Source organism: Gopherus evgoodei, chromosome 6, assembly GCF_007399415.2.
Source record: "Gopherus evgoodei ecotype Sinaloan lineage chromosome 6, rGopEvg1_v1.p, whole genome shotgun sequence".
Taxonomy (NCBI): Eukaryota; Metazoa; Chordata; order Testudines; family Testudinidae; genus Gopherus; species Gopherus evgoodei.
This window is the reverse complement of record NC_044327.1, coordinates 113,691,527-113,717,709: the sequence shown is the minus strand read 5'-3', so window position 1 is coordinate 113,717,709 and position 26,183 is coordinate 113,691,527. Positions and strand designations below refer to the sequence as shown.

The 26,183-nt window shown below is 41.8% G+C and overlaps 1 protein-coding gene across 1 annotated transcript in view; it reads right to left on the bottom strand.

The window, feature by feature from the left end:
* Positions 1-26,183, bottom strand: part of MTMR12 (myotubularin related protein 12) — a 73,991-nt gene that overhangs the window by 4,535 nt on the left and 43,273 nt on the right. The window contains exons 7-14 of the mRNA XM_030566221.1: positions 21,496-21,619; positions 20,595-20,670; positions 18,087-18,193; positions 13,262-13,386; positions 7,549-7,627; positions 5,063-5,133; positions 2,949-3,121; positions 961-1,128 (exon numbers count right to left, since the gene is read on the bottom strand). Of these exons, the coding sequence (XP_030422081.1) occupies positions 961-1,128; positions 2,949-3,121; positions 5,063-5,133; positions 7,549-7,627; positions 13,262-13,386; positions 18,087-18,193; positions 20,595-20,670; positions 21,496-21,619 (923 nt within the window). The remainder of the gene's footprint in view (positions 1-960; positions 1,129-2,948; positions 3,122-5,062; positions 5,134-7,548; positions 7,628-13,261; positions 13,387-18,086; positions 18,194-20,594; positions 20,671-21,495; positions 21,620-26,183) is intronic.

The window sequence follows — 26,183 nt, the reverse complement described above, 5'->3', positions numbered from 1 at the left end:
CAAAAGGTTTTTAAATATAGAAATTAATGCAGTCTATATAGTAACCTCTGTTTATTCTGGTATTAACCATTTCATTTTAAACTGTCTCCCTACTGAGTTTTTAGCATGCCAGGTTATTGCAGTGAAAATCCTTAATTGCATCCTGAAGGTTGTCAAAAGGGAAACTGGAGGTCTGAAAGCTAAGTAGGAGACTGACAGAGCTTGTGCCACCTGGGAGGTAGTTTAAGATTGTGAGACAAGCACATTAAAAGGTGTGTCTGCTGAAATGATAATGTTGCCAACTGAAATTATATTTTAAACATCACAGTTAACACTCCAGATAGATGAATGGCATACTGCATATTGGCTATTTTTTCAGGCTGTTTGTAGACTTAGGAGGGACATGCATTGATTCACAGTTGGTTCATGTTTTCAAGGTTTTCTGCTATCAAGGGAGCTACACGAAATGTTCAAGAAGTGAAGTGTGGATTCTTGAGCACAATTCTACAGCAAATAAATTCTGTGGCCATGGAATACAGAGCAGCCAGTCCACAGCTGTAACAGCCCTAGACATCCTTTAAAGATACTTTAGTTATTCTTAAAATCTTGAACTTCCCATAAATAAATACCTATTTTGATAGAACAGTAGCAACAAAAAGATCTATAGCACTGTGTTTGAAACTTTATAGATATTAATCTTAACACTCCCACTCAAGTATCTGACTTTTTCAGTTTGATGACACCAAAGAGATGAAATGACTTACCCAAAGCCACGAGTCAATGGCAGAATCAGGATCACAACTCAGCACCTCCAAACCCCCCACCCTGCGTTCATTCATCTAGATCACACTGCCCTCAAATTTTCCTTGGAAACATAATTTTGTAGCTAATTCTAATGCCACTCAATTTTTGTTAAATATTATCCAAACTGCTGGCAAAAGGGTTGTCTAGTACATCATGTCCCCAAAAGTACACCCTTACCATGTTAGTGTCCTTTTGATGCTGTGAATTGAAGAAGAAGGTGCTAAAAATAGGTATATAGAGACTGTCTGATAAGACAGTTAAGTAAGTCTCAGTGAACTCAAATGCCGGAGGATACTGTTGTACCAACTGCCAAACACAATCTAAGAAGAGCAGAAAAACAGGAGCCTAAATAAAAAGAAATAGTAAATCAATTTCAGGGGAAAAAAATAGGCACCACACATTGGCCTATCATGCAGATGGTATACTTCTAAATAATTTGAATGTCTCCAAATACAAACCTATCTAAAAACAGCAATGTGGATTTATAGTAAATTGTGTTCAACTGTTTAACCCACTTATTTTGTTTAAGATAGTGGTCTCCAACCTTTTTACGCACAAGATCCCTTTTTAAATTTAAGTGAAACCCAGGATCTACCCAGCCCCTTCCCCGATGCCCCCCTCATTCCATTCCCCCCCCGTCACTTGCTCTCCCCCACCCTCACGCATTTTCACTGGGCTGGGACAGGTTGGGATGCGGAAGGGGGTGCAGGCTCTAGGCTGAGGGGTTCAGAGTGTGAGGGGACTCCAGGCTGAGCCTGGGGGGCTGGGGTGCAGGAGCAGGTGAGGGGTGCAAACTCTGGGAGGGAGTTTGGGTGTAGGAGGGGGCTCCATGCTAGGGCAGTGTTGGGGTACAGGAAGGGGTGCAGGCTCTGGGAGGGGAGCCAGGGATGGGGGAGGGGCACAGGAGTGGGTACGGTGTGCTGGCTCCAGGAGGGGTCTCAGGGCTGGGGTGTGGGCTCCCTCTGGGCAGCACTTACCTTGGGCGGCTCCTGATCAGCCCACTCTGCTCCCAGGGGCCGGGGGGGGGGGCACGTGGCTCCCCTCTCTGCAGGCACTGCCCCTGCAGCTCCCATTGGCCCCAATGCCCTGTTCCCAACCAATGGGAGCTGAGGGGGTGGTGCTTGCAGGTAGGAGCAGTACACAGAGGGAGACCCCTGTCCTCCCCCAGGGCACTGCTGGCCGCTTCTGGGAGTGGTGTGGGGCTGGCCGCCAGGGAGCCTGCCTTAGAGGCTGCCCTGTTACACCACCGGACTTTTAGTGGCCAGAGATTGTGATCGACTGGTTTGTGACCACTGGTCTAAGACAAAGCATAGTTTGCTCTTTGCCGACACATACAGTTTAAAATTTTGTTATGCCAATTGCTAATCTTAGATTAACAATTTGCCTTTTTGCACCAGACATGAAATGCATTAGCTTGTGATGGAAAATGTAGGTCTGCCAGCACCACTGGATTAGCAGTGAAAGCTAGAGATTAGTTTGGATCAAGAGTCTCTGGAAGCTATGCTAAAAAGTTTCAAAAGCTATAGATTCCCTTCTCTCGATAAAAAACAACATCATTAGCTTATTCCTAGAACTCAGACTACATGGGGAAACTAAATGGTAGTCAATTCAGATATCTAATTAAATCCATATTAAAAGTCAATATTGCATGGAATCCCAAAACTGTGGATGTTTCAAATCACTCCCCTGCTTGATTAGTTAACTCTATGCTCCAGCTCTATGCTCTCTACTATTTCAGAAAGACAACTCTGGAGTGTTTTGCTACACCTCCTTCAAAACCAGGAACTCCATTCTAAAGCGTGCAATGAGACAGGCATATTTACGGTGGAATTGTCACCTCTGGAGCATGCTGTACTGCAAGTTTATGAATGATGAAATACTTACCTTAAAAAAAAAAAATCAAAAAAATCACACTAATCTGTTTAAGATGTGTATTGTAACCCAGTGAATAGCAATATTCTAAGATAACACGTCATCAAGGTAAACAAGTTATTTCATTTCCCAATGGAATAAAGACTAGACAATGAAGTATCTGCAATCCATAAGGCAAGATTTACAATTAAGATATCTTCCAAGCAGACACCATAAGCCCAAACACCCAACATCAACCCTCACAATGAACAAGCTTAGTGAAGCTGCACATAACCAAGAGTCAAAAAACATACCTCCTCTTTGTCGTTTTGACGTAAATGGTTGCAGCGATCCAAAAAACAATGTCCTCCCATTACCCACTCTTTCTGAATAAGGCTCTGAAAGCCAAACTTTGTTCTGTAGTGTGAATCCATCATCACTTGAACTAGACTGGAGATCACACAGCACAGGTCAGAGGCATTCTCCTCTAGAAAATAATATTGGAAAGGCAAAAACTGGTCACACTGGTAATGCATATTGCTCCCCTCACCATTCAAATGCTTGTTCACATTAGTTTGGCGTGACTGATGCTTATGGAAATATAATTTTGATGAAAAAATTTGCTAAGATTTGTTGAGACTTGGATGCCTAAGGAAGAGACTTTTTAGAGGTGCTCAATACCCACTGCACTGGTAGTGTCCTTACAGAAAGGGATGTTAATAGGTAACATTAGGTAAGTACTATTCTATTTCATGGTCTGATTCTATGGTCTTCTCTTGCACACTGAAAATCACCCTGGTATCTAAGCATCTAAAAAACTTGCTCTTGCATTTTCTGTGAAAAATTAGCCATGTTTAAATAAATTGGTACTTTTTCTCCTTCAAAAATGGCATTATTGTATTTAACAATTTGTTAATTCAAGGAAATTTAGTTTGACACCTAAAAAGCTCGTCAGGCCAAGCTACAATTGCCCTAGAAAAATACATTTACTAGTCAGCTTATGAAAAAAACCCAATTCATACATTTCGTATTTTACACAGAACTAGACACACTGATGATCCACTCTGGTTCACAGCTCTAGCTCACTTACTGAAGCCTTAATATCAAACATGATCTTCAAAAGAGTATTTAAAGTTTGTATGTAGCAATTCTGGCTGCTGCTGCTTTCCAGCAGGGAGAGAGACACTAAACACTAGACGCTTGAGGGACTCTCCCAAGTAGTTACTCTGCTTTGCCCCCACGTGCTTTAACCCCTACACTCAATCCAAATGTTCATGATGTAAAAAGACGACAGAGGCGGTAATGATGGAGGGCTGGATGAGGAGGGGACAGATGGCAAAAGGGAACAACTAAAGGGAAGAGACATGGGAGGAAGGAGAAAGTCATGGAACAAGGTGTATACCAAATTGTGCCTCATTCATTTCACTTTGTAATATCCCCTTGCCTGCCATACTGTCGTCTACTAGATTGCAGGCTTTTTGTGGCAAATACCTGTCTATGCCTTTGAGACATGCAGCATGTTTGCTAGCACTCAATACATTTGTATACTTTGAACTATTGTATTTTCTCTAATACCTTCTCTCAATTATTTAACATAAAAATAACTCCCTCATTTAATATTTTCAATATAAGACAGAGCTCCCAGTCTCAATTTATGTTATTTTAAGAGTTGACCCACAATTTGAGGAAACTAACATGTCTGGGAAAGTCTACTTTGCCATTAAATACACAGATATTTAATGGACTAAGCTTTAGATTATAGACCAGTACAGTTAGGGCTTCATCCTGTACATCATATACTGTTCACTGGTGACTACATGTGCATGTAAATGCAACAACTATTCTCAGAATGGCCATGTACCAGATAAACGTACTCGGTCCTTTCTGCATAGGCCGAATTAAGCCATTATCCCTTGTACAACATTCACAATGACAATAAAATAAACATGTTGTTATTTGAGCAAACTCTGGTACACACACAGTGAACAGATTCGACTTTCCAACTTTTTATTCAGAAGTTTGTATAACTATATTAGGGGGTTAAAGTTTAACAAAGTTGTTAGATCAAAAAGCATTAATGAAAAAAAATCTCTTTTGATGCAAATGTAACAGTCCTTTAATAATTCCTCTTCACCCCCTTCAAGTGATTCCCTCACGGGCTGAGACTACAAATGCCAAATCTCAAATAAAGGAAACACCAGTTGCAGTACAGATGGAAGTTTTGTATATGAAGTACCACAATATTAAATATAGCAGATGGGTATGAATTTTAAACTCTGCTTACCATTATTTCCCCTTCCTTACATATATTATATAATATTTAAGGGTGTATCTTAAATTCAGTACCATTTCTCAAGATGGTAGGTGGGTGGGAGGAATAAAGAGAAGATTTATCTGATATGATCATCTCTTGATGAAAGATTCTTACCTACAAGGAGAACGTTTGTGTTCTGTCCTTCCAGATATTCAGCCACCTCTATTGCTTTTTTCAGACATCGCCTAATGTGGTATGGAGAAATAAGACAAAACTAATATTCTCAAATGTGGTTTTTAACTAGTTAAGTTTAAGCAGCATTATGACAGTTCATATATATTTTCAGTGATCTGTTATATTAGTTTCCCCTGAAAAAACTACCATGCCAATCAGAAGTAAGTTTGGGTAGAGCAGATTCCTTAAATCGAGTTTGTGTTTTAGATGGTCTCTCTCAAATTTTATCCAATTACAATTCATGTTTTAAATTTAATATTTGGGATCAGAAGTTTTCTTGTTTTCTGATTTCACAAAAAAACTTTCGATTTCCAATGTGCACATTTTTGAAGAGTAGTTTTATATTTCCAGTTTATAATTATCTTTCTGTTGTAGGCATTCATAGCACATTAATATATCTAGCCTTCAAGTAGCATTTACTTCCTTCTGGCCTTTTTCTAACTGCGCGTTATAAAAAATTATTATTGTGGAGTACCAGAACTCTATACATGCTTTACATTGAGAGCAATATAGGAATCCTCAACAAGCTTGAAAGGTAGAAAAATATTTTCTGTAAGAGTTTGGGGATGGTGATTAACCAAAGCCTCTGAATATGCAAATAAAAATCAAACTTTTCCACATTAGGGACAGTATTTTCTTCCAAGGAAGAACAAGTGGGATTTTTTTAAAAAGGGAAAGGAAATACAAAAACAATTTGGAGACGTTTTGGGTAAGTTCAAACCTATCTTTAAAGTTAGTGACTTATTACACTGGCACACAGAGGTGAGATTCTTGCAAATGAGCCAGCATAAATTAGTACTTTCATCTTCAGTGTCTATTTTGTCATATTGCTTTATTCAAAAGTCTGGATCCCAGAACAAAAAGACTGCTTGCTGAAGTGCCAAGAATCTGCAGAGCAAACTGGGCCAAGTAAGGGAAATTGCTTCTTTTCAAGAGTGAGGATGTGAATTTGGCTAGACGTTTGCATTTGGTTTGATTGTGTTTATCACTAGAAGTTATGCTCACACATTAATGCATTCAGGTTGAAAAATTTTTGTATAACAACTCACAGGCAACCCAGAAAGGGGAAATGCAATCCAGCAAAGAGGAGAAGAGAGTGCAAACAATGTATCATACTACTCCTTCGGTTGTGGAGTGAGGTCAAGGGGTGGGGAAGGAGGAGGAACAGGATTTTAGTATCCTTAGAGGTAATGTCTTCAACCACTGTCACTGTTTTCCAAGTTTTTGGTCCATCTCCAATAAAGAAAAATGTTATATATCTGATCGTACTTACTTCTCAACTTCAGACAAAGGAATTCTATAAACACAGATGGATAATACAGAGGAGATTTCAGGAGATCAGGACAGGTTTTCCATATTCTGGAGTTCAGGATCAGAGATGTTTGGAAACCCAAGAAGTTGGATATTTCAAATTCTCACATGGTTTTCCTCACTGTTTCAGACCTTCTTTTTAATAGAAAATTGCTTTTAAGTTAGAAATGTTGCCAATTTGCGTATTTCGCCAGTTGTTGCTTTGCAGTCTTAACCTCAGTTTCCACAAATTTTACTGGTGCTGAGCAGCAGCAACTCATGTCAAAAACTTAAATTTTCTGAGACAGATTCCATTAGCATCTTCTACTGAAGACAGACTTTTGCAGGACACCCAGCTTCACATGCAGTAGAATTTCTTTTGTTTAAGGCCTTGTCTACATATAAAGCTTACAAAAAATTACCCACAGTTTTAATCACTGGTTCAGGTGATCTGGAGTTGATGCTATAGCTACCAGTAGTGCGGATGACCACTTGGGTCAGTTGGGTTTGCTTTGCAACAATTACTGCTACACCACTGAAAAAAAAATTGATTTAGTCACCAGACTCATCTGCACTATGGTTCCCACCAGTTCACCTGAATTAGCATGAGCACAAATGGGAATTTAAGTGTCCCCAGTACACATGTAGTCCACAGTACCACAAGTCTTCTCCAGATACCCTGTCTACAGGGTGTGATGGCATGCACTCTATGATAGCCCAGAAGTCTGAGGCCTCAAGAAGTCTTTCCTGTTAGGTTTCTGTTTATTCCTCCATTCTTGATGAAGATTATGAAACAGTTGGTGATGTGAAGTCCCTTTCCGCCAATAGAGGAAGTTTAGTGATTAGAGTTTGGGAGGTTTCTGTCCTCCAAACAGCTGTTATACAGTGCATCTGCTCTGGCTGTTACATGTAAATTTTCTATAGATATTGGATCATAAAGAAAATAAATTTTGATTATCTATGTATTCTATGCATCTCAGACTCCTGAATCAAAGTGTTTTGATAAAGATCCTCAAAAATTCATTTAATATAAAAGCATTATTGATTTAAAACTAGTTTTCCAATAACCATAGCTAGAAAAATCACCAGAGATTCATTTAATAAAGACTGAACTCAAACAACATATATTAACAAACCTAACGATTTCTAGCCAGTTTGTGCTCTCCAGTAATGAAAACCATTTTACATCAGTATCCCAGAAGTCTGTACTGTTATCTGTAAAAATAGAAAATTGGAATGTGAGTGCAAGCATCATGCTAATTAACAGTGGTCAAATAAAAACAACCACCTCGTCAACCAGAGTGAACATCAGGCATCCAACAGGCTAAGTTTTCCTTTAAAATTGTGAAGATAGACTTTTCGGTTAGATTTAATCAAACCTGTTCATTGTTTAAAAGTGAACACCTAGTTTGGGCCAAAAATATAAAGCTATGTAAAAAGCAGTTTTACAATCCTTTATAAAGCTTCATGAAAATATTTTTAAAACCATCTGAAGAAAGTTTGGATTCCAGTACTCCCTACTGTATGTCCATACCTAGGGAAACCAAATAAGGAAGCTTGTGGAGTGTTATATGGAGACAAGAGGAGATTAAACTGGAGATGTCAGTTCTCAGCAATCTTCTATATACCAATTTCTGTATTTTTAGAGCACATTTTATGCTGAACAACATAATGAGGGCTACCTGCTTATTTAGAACTCTAAATAAAGTTGTCCCAGCAATGGGGAGAGAAACACTGGAAATAAGAAAATAAGAAAATAGTAAAACCACAGAATTGGCAGTGGGATTCAGGCAAGTGCAGTACATTAAGCTACTTTAAACCTTTTTTGTTTAAACTTCTGAAGCTGATTAAGTATCAAATTGACTGCTTCCTTTTAAATCAAATAGGTACTAAAATCCCAGGGACCCAACAGACACATAACAAAAGCAGACACTAGTTTGCAGAAGGGTTTAAGATTTTTGTAAATTTCATTTAACTAAAAGTGAAACAAAAAACATCTGATCATCTTCTCTATACACACTGCAAGAGCACTAGACCCCAGGGCCTTGCTCCAGGACTCAAGTCTACCTCATCCCACAAACAAAAAAAAAAAAAAAAAAAAAGCTTCTCCCACACAAGTGTTTCTGCTGCCACTCATTCTGAGTTTGAGATCTGCTGCATATCCCTTGTTTTGTTCTTCCTCAAAAACTCTTCAATCTTCTTTACTTTCCTAACAGTTCTTTTTTTAAAATTGGGAACTTTGCTTCCTTGACACCTTCCCTGCCCTTTCAAGTCTTTCCCTTCATTCACTTCCTAGTTTTCTGTCCCCATGACATCTTACTCGTTCCTGCCCTTACCTCTCTCCCATAGCTCTCATGTATGATACTCAGACCCAGTTCTTTCCTTCTGTGTTCTAGTATCTGTTCCCTGTTCTCTTTTCGGTTCACTCCATACCTTTTAAAAAAATTCTCTGGTTGTTTTCCTACTCCCATCCCTCCAATTCTCTTCCTTTTTTTCCCTACAGCATGCAGAATCCATCAGTTCATCCTCTACTCCAAGCCATTCCTAGTTCACTCTCAAACCTGACTGACCAGGTCTGCCCACACAAGCCACCCTTTCCCCCTTCTCAATGAGCCATCCCTGAAATCTCTGCTCCCCCAGGGCAAGATGACTGCAGCCTCCCCCACTCCTTGCATCCTGGCATCTTAGGCCCATTGGCCATACAGGGAGCCCTGTCAGCCCCACTGTTAGCACTGCCCTAACACTAATCATAGCCCGCACAACCGTAAAAACAAAATAGAAAAATAAAACTAGAAAAAAAAATCTTAAATGAAACAAGTCATCAAAACTAGAAAAAAAATTGAATTCTGCCAAGCCTATATATATTCCCAATACTTCTAAAAGAAGAAGGGGCAGAATGTTTATAAAAATCCAAGCTTTTATACGTCAGAGGGGGGAAAGGCAGACATCACATTTTTCTGAATTTTCTTTATAAGACTCCTTTAAAAGAAATACTTTGCCTGTTTGACTGTTATTATCTTAAAACAATTCATTAAGTGGAAGAGCATTTTCAGATCTAGATGCTTTAGTTTGGAGCTGAATTATAAGAGTCTTAACTGATTCAACTGTATATTTAAAATAATCTAGATGAACTTTCATACACTGTTTAATAGCCATGAACAAAAAGCCACAATAAGAAGTTAAAAGAATTTTGTTTGAGTATCACTGCTATGACTCCTTACATTAGTGGTTCAGGAGCCAAATTAGCAATTAACATTACCCAAAAGAACCACACTAGCGTGAATTCATTATTTCATTTAATATGAATATGTATTACTTTTATACACACACACACACACACACACTTCTCACAGCAATATGACTGACAAAGTATTCTACAATTGGTTAATAACATAGCAAAAACATCCTTATTGGTTAATAATTAAATCAGTGTTTTAATATTATGTGATGCAAAGAGCCTGTGGGGGACACATTAAAGAGCCACCTGCAGCTTCTGAGCCTGAGTATCACTGAGTTAGGGAGTCAAACAGGTTCACTGTTTAGGACTATTTTGAGACCTCTGCAAGAAATCACTGAACAAGCAGAAACCACAAAATGGTTGTTCAGTGTGATCATATATTCAGTAAACTACAGCTGACTAAATAAGAAGTTCATTAAAAAGCTGTAATTTTTTTTAACATATACCCCATATTTTAAAATCTATTTAAAAAGAAAGATTTAATGTAACTGTAATAGTAACAAGTTACAGTATATGTTTAAATAAAGGGTGGCTAAGCCACTTAAAGATCTTTTTTCAAATTACAAGGGCTTCACTCAAGCTTTGAAGCTACCTTAACTTTTGCCATTTCTCCTGACTATACAGGGGGGAAATTAATGGCAACTGTAGAGGAGAGGAGGTTTCTGAGCAACAGAAGGCAGTTGGATTAGGTGCCTAATAGCAGCTGCAAAGAGGAAAAACTGCCAGGAGGCAGACTGATCCTGTGTAGCAGCTGACCATCACATGTTTAGTAGCTACACACTAGCTAGTTGAAGTTAGTGGGTAAACTAGAGGGCCTACTGGAAAGAAGGGGCAGTGGGACTAGTGGAAGAACTGCAGAACTAACTCACAAGGACATGCTTTCGGTGCATAAAAGGTTACAGAATTTCAGACTTTTATTCAGATACTTTTCCTACCAAGAAGTTTTCACATTTAAAATGCTCATCTAAATTGAAGGAAAAAAAAAAAAGTCTAGGATCTCACTAACATCTTTATTCTGATTACATCACCAACAGCTGATAAATAAATAGTGCATGCTATATTTGCAACCACCACCACCTTCTGATATACTGAACTTCCCTAAAAGTCAAGAAAAACAAATGGTTATATGCCATCAGGGTTTGCAGCTTTAAGTCAGTAGGACTTGAGCTCCTATCACTTAGGGTTATGTATTCACTGCAGAGTTAGCCCACATGATCTGCACCCAGGTTAATCTAGCCTATATATAGGCAGCCACACTGCAAAGCCTACCCGCATTCCTGTGTCCACACTGGTGCTGTAAGCCCCATGGGCTTCGGGGGCATATCCCATGGTTCTTGGTGTTGCTTTCCCAGTAAATTACAGGACAATTTATCTGTCCTTGGCACATGTGAAGAACTGTGGGAAGGCAATGGAGGACTATCAGCACTGAAGTAATTTATCTTGTGTCTTTTCCTCACTATGAAATGGGCTGGTTACCAGCCTGAGTGAAAGCAGAACCTGGTCTCTAATTCACATCCCCAGTCAGGCCAGCTAATCTGAGTTAAAAATTTAACCCTGGTGAGAGGTTTCTGTGTTTGAACAGGAGAGCTGGTAGGGGCAACACCTGAGTAAGAGTCCAAGGATAACTCTGCAGTAAAGACACACCAAGTGCTTTTGAAAATCTCACCCTTAGGAGTCAAATTTTGGCCTGTATGTATAAAAGAGTTCACAGCAGCTTAGTCAATGGATTGAAAGCCTAATTTTTTTTTAATTGTTCAAGTAATTTTGTTTTGAAGTGATAAAGATTTTATACCATTTTTAATAAAAATACAGTTTTAGACCCTGATGCTGAAAACATTTACGTGCATGCTTAACGAAAGCCCAAGTTGTCCTATAGGCTTCAATGATATTACCTCACAAGTAAAGTTACATATCTGCTGAAGTGCTCACAGGATCAGGGCCTAAGTTTCAATATTTTGTTTCTGCCTATGGCTGTCTTATAAATTTCAAATGAGACCCTATCTATCAGTGGCATTTGAAAAATTTATCTCATAAAATGTTAACCTAAAATTGCAATAGCAAAAAAAATTCACATTAGTTCCATTGATTTAGATCAGATTGTGGATTTGTAGGTTTTGTTAAAAAACAAGTGACTTAAATTAATGATTTAATCCTTCCCCCTAATTGTAGCAAAGTGACTACACAATTTAACAGCTTTTCTCTAGCCTGTTTAAAAACTGTTTTCTCTGCAGTTAACACAAATGTTAATCTTTAGTCCTGTCCACACATAAAACCCCTGAATCTGAGTGTCAGGAGGTATAGCTACAGCACAACTTATCAGCTGGTCATAAAATCACTCCTGTTATTTTGCAGTGTCACCTCTCTCACCTGAGCTAGGTTAACAAAAGAGTAGTTGACTGGAGTGTAGATAACTCCAGTTAACCCTGCAGTGAAGACAGCCTCAAACAGCACTTCAGAATTTAAAAAGGTGCCCCAAAAATGGTGAAAGTTCATTTAGTCGTCATGTTTGGAATATACGTTGTTAATCATGATGAAGAAGTCAAACTAAATTGCATTTGCAGAGGATGTAGTCTCTTATCACCCCAATTATACTGGTGTTCTCCAATATTCTGAAATCCCGCCAAATACTATCGCTGCTTATTTGCAAGTATTTTAAGGTTAAAAACATTGATTTAACCTCATTTTAATTAGGTATGGGAGGTCTGAGACATCTGCTTAACAGTGTTCTATTTTAACCATTATATTTTAATGAGAGACTTAAATCAGTTTCCAATTGCTTTGTGTTCTAAGGGCTTGGCTACACTAGCGCTTTACAGCGCTGCTACTTTCGTGCTCAGGGGTGTGAAAAAACACCCCCCTGAGCGCTGCAAGATACAGCGCTGTAAAGCCTCAGTGTAATCAGTGCCGCAGCGCTGGGAGCGCAGCTCCCAGTGCTGCAAGCTACACCCGTAGAGGATGTGGTTTACATGCAGCGCTGGGAGAGCTCTCTCCTAGCGCTGGCGCTCCGACCAAACTCACACTTCAAAGCGCTGCCGCGGCAGCGCTTGGAAATTTCAAGTGTAGCCATACCCTAAGTTTTTGTAACTCATTTTCTAATATCAGAGGTGTAGCCATGTTAGTCTGGATCTGTAAAAGCAGCAAAAAGAGTCCTGTGGCATCCTATAGACTAACAGACGTATTGGAGCATGAGCTTTTGTGGTTGAACACCCATGCATTCAACGAAGTGGGTATTCACCCATGAACGCTCATGCTCCAATACCTCTGTTAATCTATAAGGTGACACAGGACTCTTTGCTTCATTTTCTAATGGATACTGTGACTTGTTAGTGTGGGCTAACAATTTTGACAACAGCAGGCTTTCAGTTTAATACACCAATCAAACATGCACAAATCTCACTTGATCTGCAGAGACAATCAGCAGATAACGATTCAGAAAGAGCTCCTTTCACCATACAATAAGAAATGGACCACCAATTTCTTAAATCAAGAACTGTATTCAAGATCTGTTAGAGATGTAATTGAGTATCTTGAGGCAAAATTAGCAAGTCTCTAAAGGAATGTGTGTCACACCTTGGTTCTTCCCACCTCATTTAACTCTAATTTTAACTTACCTATCAGAAACAGCTGTTTAAATCTAATGTATGCAGCTTGAATGTCTTGAAGAGATGGAAGGCTGCTTGAAAGGTCATCTGTTTTCAAGACTTCATAAGGAGGTTTGTTAATTGTCTTGTAAATGCTGAATAAAATCAAAGAGACAAAACTTTCAGTTTAGAGAAACCTAGACACTGGTAGTGGTCACTGAAGGTAGCAAGGTTAATGTCCCACCCCATATATACTACACATATAGCAAAAGTAGAGCATTTAGCCACAAAAAGGTGTGCATTAGTGGGGTAATGGACCCATGTGCATTTTAGAATACTCAGCAACAATCTTGCTATGGGTTTGTCTGCACTACAAGAGTTTTGCTGCTTTACATATGCCAGCAATCATAACCCAGCAAAATTGTTCTGGTGTAAATGTAACTATACGGTATAAATCCTTATACTGTCAGCTAATCTGTAATAATTTATTAATACTGTATCTTGAACAGATAGTGATTACTGTAAGCATACATTAAATTAATTCACTAGCAGGTTTGTCAGGATATGTACCAGGGAAGGGGCAGGGTGGAAGGTGGGGGACCGATAGTCACACCTCCTAGCAAATATTTCAAGTGATAAGAGACAATGCAGAGCCAACTGGCTAAAGAGAGAACAGAGAGCTTTGGCTGGTTTTCAGCATACACTCCCTGAATGGGGGACACAGGTAAGATAGTCATGAATGACTTGTGTTAAAAAGAATTTTCTCTGGTTTTAAAAAGCTGTTTTGGATCACTGTATTCATTACTGTCACAGCTCTGGAAGGGAGGACTTGCAGACACTGAAGCCAGTTGGATTAAATAATCATAGTTGCCATACATATGCTGTAGTTTGGGGGGCTGGTTTAAGAGTGGGTGAATCACAAGATTCCACCTATCAGTGTGTCTGGAGTGACTCATAGCCAAGAATGCCCAAATTCAAGACAGACTGCTAGAAAACCCCTAAGCTGGTGATCTATTCTAGCATTAGATTCACCAAGCCAGTAATAAAGAGTACTCCTGGAATACAGAATGTTGTCAAGTATCAGGAGGTAGCCGTGTTAGTCTGTAACCACAAAAACAACAAGGAGTCCAGTGGCGCCTTAAAGATGAACAGATTTAGGCCATGGCTACACTGGCGCTTTACAGCACAGGAACTTTCGCGCTCAGGGGTGTGAAAAAAACACCCCCCTGAGCGTTGCAAGATACAGCGCTGTAAAGCCTCAGTGTAAACATTGCCGCAGTGCTGGCAGCACGGCTCCCAGCGCCACAAGCTACACCGTAGAGGATGTCGAGTACGTGCAGCGCTGGGAGAGCTCTCTCCCAGTGCTGGCACTGCAACCACACTTGAAACTTCAAAGCGCTGCCGCGGCAGCGCTTTGAAGTGCAAGTATAGCCATACCCTCATTTGGGCATAAGCTTTCGTGGGTAAAAAAACTTCACTTCTTCAGATGTGTGGAGATGGCCCTGTCAACACTGGTTCTCCACTTGTGAGGTACTCCCTTCTCTTCTTTTTTACCCACGAAAGCTTATGCCCAAACAGATCTGTTCGTCTTTAAGGTGCTACCGGACTCCTTGTTGTTTTTATGGAATACAGACAATCCCCTTGGCATTCCAGCTCCTATTTACTATGCAGGCAAACTGGACTTTATGGCGTAAGGTTATTAAAACCAAAAAACACCACACAATAGGTTCTTCCAACCTCAAGGGTTTGGTCACTCACTACACGTTACTGGATACTTCAGGATGTCACCAAAAACAATACTATGTTAGCCAATCCTTTGTAAACTAACTGAAGATTTTATTAAGAAAAAAGAAATGAGTTATTAAAAGGATTAAAGGCAGATTACATACATTACAGTTGAATCAGAGTATGAGTCTAGTTGTTAGAAGTATAACATCTTCTAATGCTCCGTAAGTCTCTCAGAGTTCTTCCATGAATCTTTCAGGGTGTCCTAAAATGTGTTTTTGTTTTTTTGTATTTTTTTTTTGTTGGGGGGGGGGGAGAGAATCTCAGTCCAACAGCTCAAACTCCCCGATTCAGTGTTCAGTGGCTCAGAGATGGCAAGATTATGCCCAAGATCCAGTATTTATAACTGGAAATAGCCGGGCAAGTGATTTTAGCACAGCATGTGTTCCTCTGACAGAAGAATAGATACTTGAGTCCGTGAAAAGTACTAATGGCCCTTGGTCAGAAGATCTAATGCTTCACCTCTAAGGTTTCTGTCTTGTAAACACAATGTGGTAGCCAAACAATTCTTCATTAAGTAAACTAACATCTAAATGTGAAATACATGCCTTTTGATCTACCCTGCTATAACGCGACCTGATATAACACGGGTTTGAGTATAGCGTGGTAGCAGCGGGGCTCTGGTGGTGCTTTAAAGGGTCCAGGGCTCCAGCTGCTGCGTGGAGCCCCAGGCCCTTTAAGTCCTGCCAGAGCCCTGCCGCTGCTACCAGGACATAACAGGGTTTCAGCTATACGCAGTAGGGAGTTTTGGCTCCCAATGACCACGTTATAGCAGGGTAGAGGTGTATAAAGTAATTATAAAGGTAATATAAAGTTATAAGACATTAAAAGGATTTAGCAACTACAGGTTATTTTGGTTATGCTGGTATAAGGCTAATAGGGTGAAGGTAAATACAATTAACGTCTATTCTTGATTTTTATCAACACAAGTGAATGCACTTGTCTACTATTTATCATTCCTTTGTTACCCAAATACAGTGAATTAACACCTCTTTGAGGTCATGCCCTGACCTGGCTAGCTGCCAGCACCACATTCCCCACAAAAGGTAAGAGCATGATTCTTAACACCTGAGGAACTGCACTGAGGGCTGGTCCACACTACGGGGGGGAAATCGATCTTAGATTCACGTAGCTGAAGTCGAATATCTAAGATCGGATTACTCACCCGTCCATACCGCGCGGGATCGATGTTCGTGGCTCTCCCTGTCTATTCCGGAACTCCGTTGGGGTTGATGGAGTTCCGGAATCGATATAAGCGCGCTCGGGGATCGATATATCGCGTCTAGATTAGACGCGATATATCGATCCCCGAGCAATCTATTTTAACCCGCCGATACGGCGGGTAGTCTGGACGTAGCCTGAGACAAGAAAAAAGGAGACAGAAGTACAAGTAACCTTGTAACCACGATAAGCTTATTTTTGTTCAGGAATCTAAAACAGTTATACCAGTTTAAGGCACTTCTATACCTTTATAACTGCATTTATATAAAGGCTTTTACCAGCATAAACATCAACAAAGAGTCACACCACTTACCAATGCAACTATGCCAGCAAAATTAAGTGTAGACCAGCTGTATACTTGGGAAAAAAACACAATGTTAAGCATATGTCTTAATATTGGAGTGCCACCAGACTCGTTGTTAATGTTAAGCATAGTTTTACCTTCAGCATACACAATGACAATCATGTTTAAAAACTTGATAGTGGTAGTAGTTAGTCACTAGGCACCTCCTAGTGCAGACAAGGCAGAGTTCTCACGTAGTTAAAGACAATGGTCCAATTATAGCAACTCGCATCTTGTTGTGGCTATCTGCTATTTGCATATGGTTCTTTCCCTTTTGAAATAAAATGTTTTTCAAACAATTCTGAAAGGTTATTCAACATACCCTCCCATTATGAAATTTGGAAGCATAAGAGAATATAGGGAAACCTTCTCTACTGTTTTAAGCATATTAAGTTAATTTTAGCCCCTCCTAGAAATATTATTTTGTTTATCTTCTTCACCCAAATAAGGTATCATTCAGCAGCTGTTTGTGGCTCAAAGAGTCTTCTCCTTTATAATGCACAGGGTGGTAACCGTTCATAGAGCCAAGAAACTACTTCTGAAAGGACAGCTGGGCTTATAGAGGATGGCAATTTAAAACTCACTTTCCACTTTTCTTCGCCTAACAACCTTTAGTCCTATTTTAGATGAATTGGAAGTTGGTTTGGGGCTGCCAGTTCACCTCAACATCAAATGTTAAATGAATTTAACTGCCTCTGTTGGTGCTGCAGCTCATTTGGATCAGAAATTGGTAACTACTAATGCTTTAAAGGCAGTGGTTCTCAAACTTTTTTACTGGTGGCTCCTTTCACACAGCAAGCTTCTGAGTGCGACCCCCCTTATAAACTAAAAATGTTTTTGTATACTTAATACCATTATAAATGCTGGAGACAAAGCAGGGCTTGGAGTGGAGGCTGACAGCTTGTGACTCCCCGCCCCTCCATTTAAGAGCCTCATGATGACCCCCAGTTTGAGAAACCCTGATTTAAGGGAAACAGCTGAATCACCTCCATAGCCTAAATCAATGCTGGAGAAGCAAGGTTTTTAAGATTATATAACCTCTGGAGGCCTAAAACAGCTCTAAGTAGAGCTTTTAAAAGGAAAGGTATTTGAAGTTCATTTGCCTGCAAAAGATTCAACTAGACTAAATCTGTGGAAATGATAAGCTTTGCTGCACTGCAGCTAAAGCCTGCAGTTAGCTTTTTTGCCTTTTCTTGGGGGGTAACAGAGGAAACCTCTCCCCACCTATCCCCAGTTTCCATAGAAATTTATTCTAGTGAGTATATACATAGTTGTGAGATCACCCCCCCCCAAAGTTATTTGACCAATGACATCACTATTACAATGTGCATTTAAAGCTAAACCCCTAATAAAACTGCTTTTCAGACACTGGATAGAAAACAAAACTTTATAAAAAAAATTGTCTCTTGTTGCTACAGAGACTAAGACACAGAATACAGAAGACATAAGCAAGGTCCATAAGAATCACTTTTTAAAAATGTCATGGACAGAAGAGCTATAACTGACCCATCCAAAAAAATTTTGTGCATTTGTGAAGTGTTGTCCTCTTGTTCTTTGGGAAAAGCAGACATTTTGAGAAGAGAGGCACCATTATGGCAAGACCAACACCAAATCTACAGAAAAAACACATTTACCTGATTAGTTAGTTGTCATGTACATATGACAGCTACATGTTTCTATTTGAGTGAAACTTCGACCATAAGAAATCCTTTCCTGCTGCTTTATCACAAGTAGTTTTGGGGCATCCAATGAATCATTCAGCAGCAATCTTGTACTTTAGAACCAACGGCAAATGCTCCAGACACGACATTTCATAGTATTACCCTCAAGAATTTTAATCATTAGGTACTGGCAATGGACAAGGTGGGTGTAATATGTTTAAAGTTACAGTTGAGATTTTGCTCTTCCCTTAGGGCTTGCATACATTGACTAGAATTGGCAATAGCTATTCCATTCAGTTTCCTTGCGCAGGCAAACCTTTACACTGATTTGTCTTGTCCAACAGATAGTAGCTGGACTAGTAAAATAGGAGCTGAGAAACTCCTATGGTATGCATGTTCCTAAAACTAGCTCACAAATAGTTCTGTTTTACAGGGCAGTACTATACCATGTCTCATTGGAAGAGAGATTTTGATACCCAGGTTTAAATTGTGATCCGAGATTTTCTTCAAGCAAGACTGACAGTAGAACAAACGGCAAGCCATAAAGAAAGAATGAATCTACACTGAAATAAAGTAGAAATTGCAGAGAGGTTTACTTTATGAAAACATTCCTTTGTCCCTGCAATGGTCTACAGTCACTTTTGGAGTGCTTACATGGAGGTATATCCAGTCACAGTTGTTCCTAAACTGGTCTCTAAACTCACTTTTGACTCTGAAAGCCCAGTTGTTTCTTTTTCTCATACATCAGCAGAAATACGCTGGCCAAATTATGACTCAGTTACTCCTATGCAATACCATTAAATGCCAACAATTGCACAAGTGCAACCAAGTCATAATTTGGTCTAGAATATCTGCTAGTGGGGGAGAAGGAAAGCCCCAGCTTGGCTTCCACATCCAACAGAGAATTTGCAGGGCTGGCAGTTTGGAAAACAGCTTTATTTGTAAACTAAAATTTGAACTGGAAGTAATTAAGTCCAACGGTACCATTTCACAAAGACTAAGATCTGTACTTTAAGAGGAAAGGGACTGATTGCTTGCATCAAGAAAACTGAAAGTTTGCTATATTACCCTGTAATCTTAACCAGAACTAATTTGGTCACAAAAGTTATTTTTAAAACTTAGTTTTTCACTTGGTCTTTGTAAACAGAAATTAACTTAAGTGCTTCAAAAATTTCTTGCTTTCACTAGAAGAAGCCATCACAGTAACAGCAGGCTACTGTATAACAATACCCTTTGCTGTACTCTGTCCTGTGGCATATTTGAAGATCAGAGCACTGAACTAGGTTTAATGAGGGTAATAAAGGCAGCCAACATTTTCTTCTAGAAAGTGTCTAGTTTAGAAACTAAAGGTGTGAAAGGACTTGCTTTTCATAGGTGAAGTCAATGGGAGGTCCCTCTCGAGGTCCCTTCCAGTCCTAGAGTCTCTGAATCTATGGAGCTCTGGGTGCTCTGCACTAAGATAGAGGTCTCCAAACAGAAGAATGTTCAAGGGGGCAAGGAGGGAGCAGCACCCAGGCCCACCCTACCACCAGCTCTGCTCAGGTCTGACCTGCAACTGTGTCCCCAAACTCCTGGCCCCAGGCCTGACCCCATCCCCAAACCCAGCATGGCTCCATTCCTGGCCTTGCCCCCAGCCTTGGCCACTGGCCGCAGCCCCATTCCCGGCTCAGGGCCAAGGGTAGAGGTGGGCCCGGGAGCAGAGCTGCACCTGGCTGCCAGCCCCCACCGCAGCCCTGCTCCTGCCCCTGCCCCCACCCCAGACCACCCCCAGCCTTGGACCCCCCAGGGGGGTGACCCTAAAAAGTTTGGGGACCACTGACTAAAATGATCTGCGATCTCTATATAAAAAGTTCCCTTGCTTTCTCCTCTACACCATACTTTATCTGTTCTTATGATAGGACCATCACATTCAGTGCCTTAACACTCACTGCTGAAGTACTGTCATTAGCACAGCAACCAGCACAAAGCAGACTCCTACAGATGCCAAGACACAAGTGCCTCTGGAGAAACTCAATCACAAGGAAGAACGACTAGTCAGAGAATGCCATGAGCATATGTGGGGTCCATTAATACTCACGCACCTCTTCCTAGGCTTATTCAGATATGTAAGGAGATATTGCTCTATATGTTCTTAAGGGGAAGCTTTATGTATAACCTCTATTTTCAGCTGCTGCTTCCTCTTTTACAGATGGGTTTGCTGTTACAGAAATGACTAATAGTGCAATATGAACTACACTAAGACTAATGTACTTAAATAATGAATAATTTATTCATAGATGTATTCTGTCTGAAATACAAGTTAAAATTTTCCCATGTACATTTTTTCACGCTTCAGCATCGCATGAATACTCACAGGAATGCCTCTTCCTTGGTACTGCAAGATACTCTCTTCAGAGAGTGACATGGGAACAACAAAATACAACGGCAATCTAAAGAAGAGAGAAACATTTCCTATAGCAAAGAATTCCACAGCAGATTTAATGCCCCTTGTATGATGCGGGAAGTCCTCACCACAGAATCAGGAAATCTGAATAATTAGTAATTCCCAATTTCCTACATCAGCCAGCAATTATATTCTGGAAGGTACACAACAAATTGTCCAACTTTTAAAGACATTTGATACTTAATGTTCAGTACTTGCAATACGCTATCGAGATCGCTTTAGTGGTATCTTGAGAACTCACACCCCACTGTTCTGAGAGGTATCTGCAGTCAAAAGCACAACCAAAACCTGAATGCTGCTGAATCCTAAAAACTAAAGGATTTCCACTTGAAAATAATAAACTTGAAAGGGTTTGCTGATATAGATACACAACTCTCTCCAGAGGGGAGGACAGTTTATATCAGCAAAAGAGGGCCTGGGCGGGGGGTGGGGGGTGTTGGCTTGTTTTTTGCTAACTTAACAGCCTAAATCAGTTTCCCAAATAGAGTAAACTATACTGGCAAAGGACCTTTTTACTGAAATAATGGTGTCTAAACTAGGGCTTTTCCTGACCCAATTATGATAGTGGGGGGAGAGGAATCACACCCCTGAACAAAAAAATTTTGCTTGCATAACTATGAAGCATATACCAGGCCTAAGTGTTTCTTACAGTGCATGAGGCTTTGGAGAAATGAGTTGGAAGACAGATTCCACATGGGAGGGTAGAGATTTACCACTGGTGTTTATCACTAACTTTTGAAACATGAACATTGACTTTAATATTAAATTTGCTATATACATACACACACACCACTTTAGAGTTCAAGCTTACTTTTCAGAGACTTTGTAGGCTTCGTTGGCATTCAATACTTTATATTTCATGTTCCCTTTGGTCCGTTCCAACTCCTCACGCCAATCTTTAATAGCATCAAACATCACAGTTTGGTTTTGTATGTCTGCCAACAGAAATCCAATTAGATACTAGTTTTATAGAGACAGTTGTAATTACTTTGCTATTACAAAAACATTTTTCATTGTAAAGCAACCACTTTAAACCAAATGCACATACAGAACCCCTCATGTATGAATGCTTTGAGCACAAAAAGTTAACGTGCCTTTGTACAGAACATTCTATGCTTCTGTCTGATCTTTACTACTTGGTCTTCAGTCAAATGCTGCTTAAACCAAGACAAGCATCCCTAAAGTGATGATGCACAAGGGGCCGGATTAACTCCCCTGTGGGCCCAGGGCTAATAAATTTTGTGGGGCCCCTGCATATAAGCCATTTCTAATTAAAAACAAAAAGGATCACAATTATGGCATCAAGGCTATTAATACTATACTAAACTTGCCTTTTAATTAACAAAGCTGTTCCATGGTTACATTTCAGTCTTAAAACATGGAGAATATAGTTAAGTTAATTCAAAATAGCCTACTTCTTACCTTAGAACAGCTGTTACAGTCATTTGTTTCTGGGAAGGAGTTTGGGCGCAGGAAGGGGCTCCAGGTAGGGATAGATTGTTGTAACAGGAGAGGGTGTGGAGTATTGGGTCTGGGAGGGAATTTGGGTGCAGGAGGGAATTCTGACCTGGGGCAGGGTGTTGGGGTGCAGAAGGGGGTGTGAGTTGTAGATCCCAGCTAGAGGTGCTAACTACAGGCAGCTCTCAGCCGGCAGCGCAGGAGGGCTCAGGCAGGCGGCCTGCCAGCCAGCCATAGCCCCATGCTGCTCCCAGAAGAGGCTGGCTGCTGGCACATCTCTGCACGTCCCTGGAGGGAGGTGGATAGCATGTCTCCTCACACTGCCCATGCCCGCAAGTGCTGCCCCTGCAGCTCCCTTTGGCCAGAGCTGTGGGGATGGTACTTAGGGTGGAGGCAGCGTGCGGAGCCGCCTCCCCTTGCTAGGGCCGCAGAACATGCCAGCAGCTGGCTGCTTCCAGGAGCAGTGTGGGGCACGGCATGCAGGCAGCCTGCCTAAGACCTAATGCTCCAGCGCTCCCCCCTTAGCCCGAGGCCTCAGGCTGCAGTCCCTACGTTAATCCGGCCCTGGATGCACAGTAAGATTTTTTTGTAATAGTGCTTCCATATGCTTAAAGGCTAGTTAGCAGTCTACAACCGAGACTTACCGTGTACTCTGCAGCACTTGCAACCATCACTGTTTACTCAGCTTATATGTTGCATCCCCTTCTCCCACTTTGTCTAGTCTATTTGGATCATAAACTCTTAAGGGCAGGGCCTGTCACTACAGTGTTCAGTGCCAAGAATACTGTGACATCAGTGCTAGCTGGGACCTTTAGACCCTACTGGAATATTTAAAAAAAAATTAAATTTCAAGCTAAACACTTGAGGCAACATCATGGTGCATCAAAACCCCTCTTGATAAAAACAAACATGTTTTGGGTGCACCAGGAATGAAGAATCAGCAGGAACATCATTAGAATAGCACAAGTACATCAGCTAGGTTTCTATTAAAACTGGCAATTTAAGAAATTAAAAGTTATCTACACAACTGTTTTCCTTGTTCAAAATATAAAAGACGGTTACTCACCTTTGTAACTATTGTTCTTTGAGATGTGTTGCTCATATCCATTTCAATTAGGTGTGCGTGCGCCGCGTGCACGTTCGTCGGAAGATTTTTACCCTAGCAACACTCGGTGGGTTGGCTGCGTTGCCCCCTGGAGAGGCGCTGCCATGGCGCCGGATATATCCCTGCCGACCCAATGGCCCTTCAGTTCCTTCTTGCCAGCTTCTTCGACAGAGGGGAAGGAGGGCGGGTTTGGAATGGATATGAGCAACACATCTCGAAGAACAACAGTTACAAAGGTGAGTAACTGTCTTTTCTTCTTCGAGTGCTTGCTCATATCGATTCCAATTAGGTGATTCCCAAGCCTTACCTAGGCGGTGGGGTCGGAGTGAGATGTTGCAGAATGCAATACTGCTGAGCCAAAGGCTGCATCATCTCTGGACTGCTGAACCAGAGCGTAATGAGAGGCAAAAGTATGGACCAGGTAGCTGCGTGACATATCTCCTGGATGGGTACATGAGCCAGAAAGGCAGCAGATGAAGCCTGAGCCCTGGTAGAATGTGCAGTGAGGTGGCTCGAGGGAAGATGAACCAAGTCATAACAAGTACGGATGCACGCTGTCACCCAAGAGGAGATCCTCTGGGAGAAGACAGGTAGGCTCTTCATTTGGTCTGCCACTGCGACAAAGAGTTGGGGCGATTTACGAAAGGGCTTGTCCGTTCGATATAAAATGTGAGCGCCCTACGGACATCTAGGGAGTGCAATTGTTGCTCCCGTCGTGATGAGTGTGGCTTCGGGAAGAAGACCGGAAGGAAGATATCCTGGTTGACATGAAAGGCTGAAACCACTTTAGGAAGGAACGCCGAGTGTGGTCACAACTGCACCTTGTTCTTGTGAAACACAGTATATGGTGGGTCCACCGCGAGAGTCCAAAACTCTGAGACTCGTCTGGCTGATGTAATGGCTACGATAAAAGCTGTTTTCCAGGACAGGTATAGTAGTGAGCAGGTTGCTAACGGTTCAAATGGGGCAGACATGAGTCTGGTTAGAACCAGGTTGAGGTCCCAGGTTGGGGTGGGCCTTGTACTTGGGGGTATAGACACTCCAAGCCCTTGAGAAACCTAGACACCATAGTGTGCGAGAACACGGAGCGGCCACACTCCCTTGGGTGGAAGATAGAGATGGCCGCCAAGTGTACCCTCAATGATGATACCACTAGGCCCTGAGGTTTGAGACCCCAGAGGTAGTCCAAGATAGTGGGGATCGAGACCTCGGTGGGAGTAACATTCTGTGTTTCGCACCAGCAGGAGAAACGCTTCCATTTGGCCAGATACGTTGACCGAGTGGAAGGTTTCTTGCTACCCAGGAGTACTTGTTGTACTGAGGCAGAGCAATATAACTCTGACTGGCTTAACCACGCAGCAGCCATGCCGTGAGGTGAAGGGACTGCAGGTCTGGGTGGTGAAGTCTGCCGTGGTCCTGAGTTATGAGGTCTGGGTGAAGAGACAGGGTAATTGGGTTGTCTATTGACGGGTCGAGCAACATGGTGTACCAGTGCTGCCTGGGCCACGCTGGAGCGATCATGATCAAGCAAGCTCTGTCTCTGCAGAGCTTTAGCAGGACCCTGTGAACCAGCGGAAGCGGTGGAAAGGCGTAAAGCCGTTGGCTCGTCCATGGCATCAGGAAAGCGTCCGAGATCGAGCCCGCTGAGAGGCCTTCGAAGGAGCAGAACATCTGGCATCTCCTGTTCTCGCGGGATGCGAAGCGGTCTATGCAGGTAAATCCCCACTTCTGGAAAACAGAATGAATCACGTCCAGATGAATCGACCACTCGTGAGACAGGAAGGATCTGCTGAGTTGATCCGCCACACTGTTCTGAACCCCTGGGAGAAAGGACGCTACCAGGTCTATCGAGTGAGCTATACAAAAGTCTCAGAGTTGTATGGCCTCCTGACAAAGGGGGGAGGACCGTGCCCCTCCCTGCTTGTTTATGTAATACATGGCCCTTGTGTTGTCTGTGAACACTGAGACACAGTGGCCTTGCAAGTGCTGTTGAAACGCCCGGCACACCAGGCGGACTGCTCTCAGCTCTGACATTGATGTGCAAGGCCAGCTCCTGAGATGACCAAAGGCCTTGAGTGCGAAGATGTCCGAGGTGAGCACCCCAGCCGAGAGATGACGCGTCCATCGTCAGGGCCATAGAAGGCTCGGGCGGATGGAACGGCATCCCTCCACACACCAGGGAAGGCGTCAGCCACCAGTCGAGGGAGCCTAGGATGCTCGGGGGAATGGTGACTATCATGTCTATGGCATCTCTGCCCAGGTGGTATACCGAGTTGAGCCAAGATTGGAGGAGACGGAGGCGTAGCCTGGCGTGTTTGGTCACGAACGTGCAGGCAGCCATGTGACCCATGACAGAGACAAGTGCAAGCCGAAGTTGTTGGGAAGTCCTGTAGGCTTTGGATAATTGTTACCATCGCCTGAAACCGAGTCGGTGGTAAGCAGGCTCTGGCGAGATTGGAGTCCAGAATGGCCCCAATGAAGTCTATCCTCTGCGTGGGAACCAAAGTGGATTTCTCTGTATTGATCATCAGGCCTAGATGTATGAATAGGTCCTTGACAATGCCCATATGATGAGTGACTTGTGTCTTGGAGGTTCCTCGGATGAGCCAATAGTCCAGATACGGAAAGATGTGTATCCGGCGGCGGAGGGAGGCGGTGACTACAGCCATGCACTTTGTGAATACTCTTGGTGCTGTAGAAAGGCCAAAATGGTAGGACCGTAAACTGGAAATGCTGACGGTTGGCTACAAACTGGAAGTACTGCCTGTGTGGAGGATAAATGGCTCTGTGAAAATACGCGTCCTTCATGTCGAGGGCGGCATACCAGTCTCCGGGATCCAAGGATGGGATGATGGTCCCCAGGGATACCATGCGGAACTTCAACTTTATCATGAATTTGTTGAGTTCTCGCAGACCTATCCTAGACCTGAGACCTT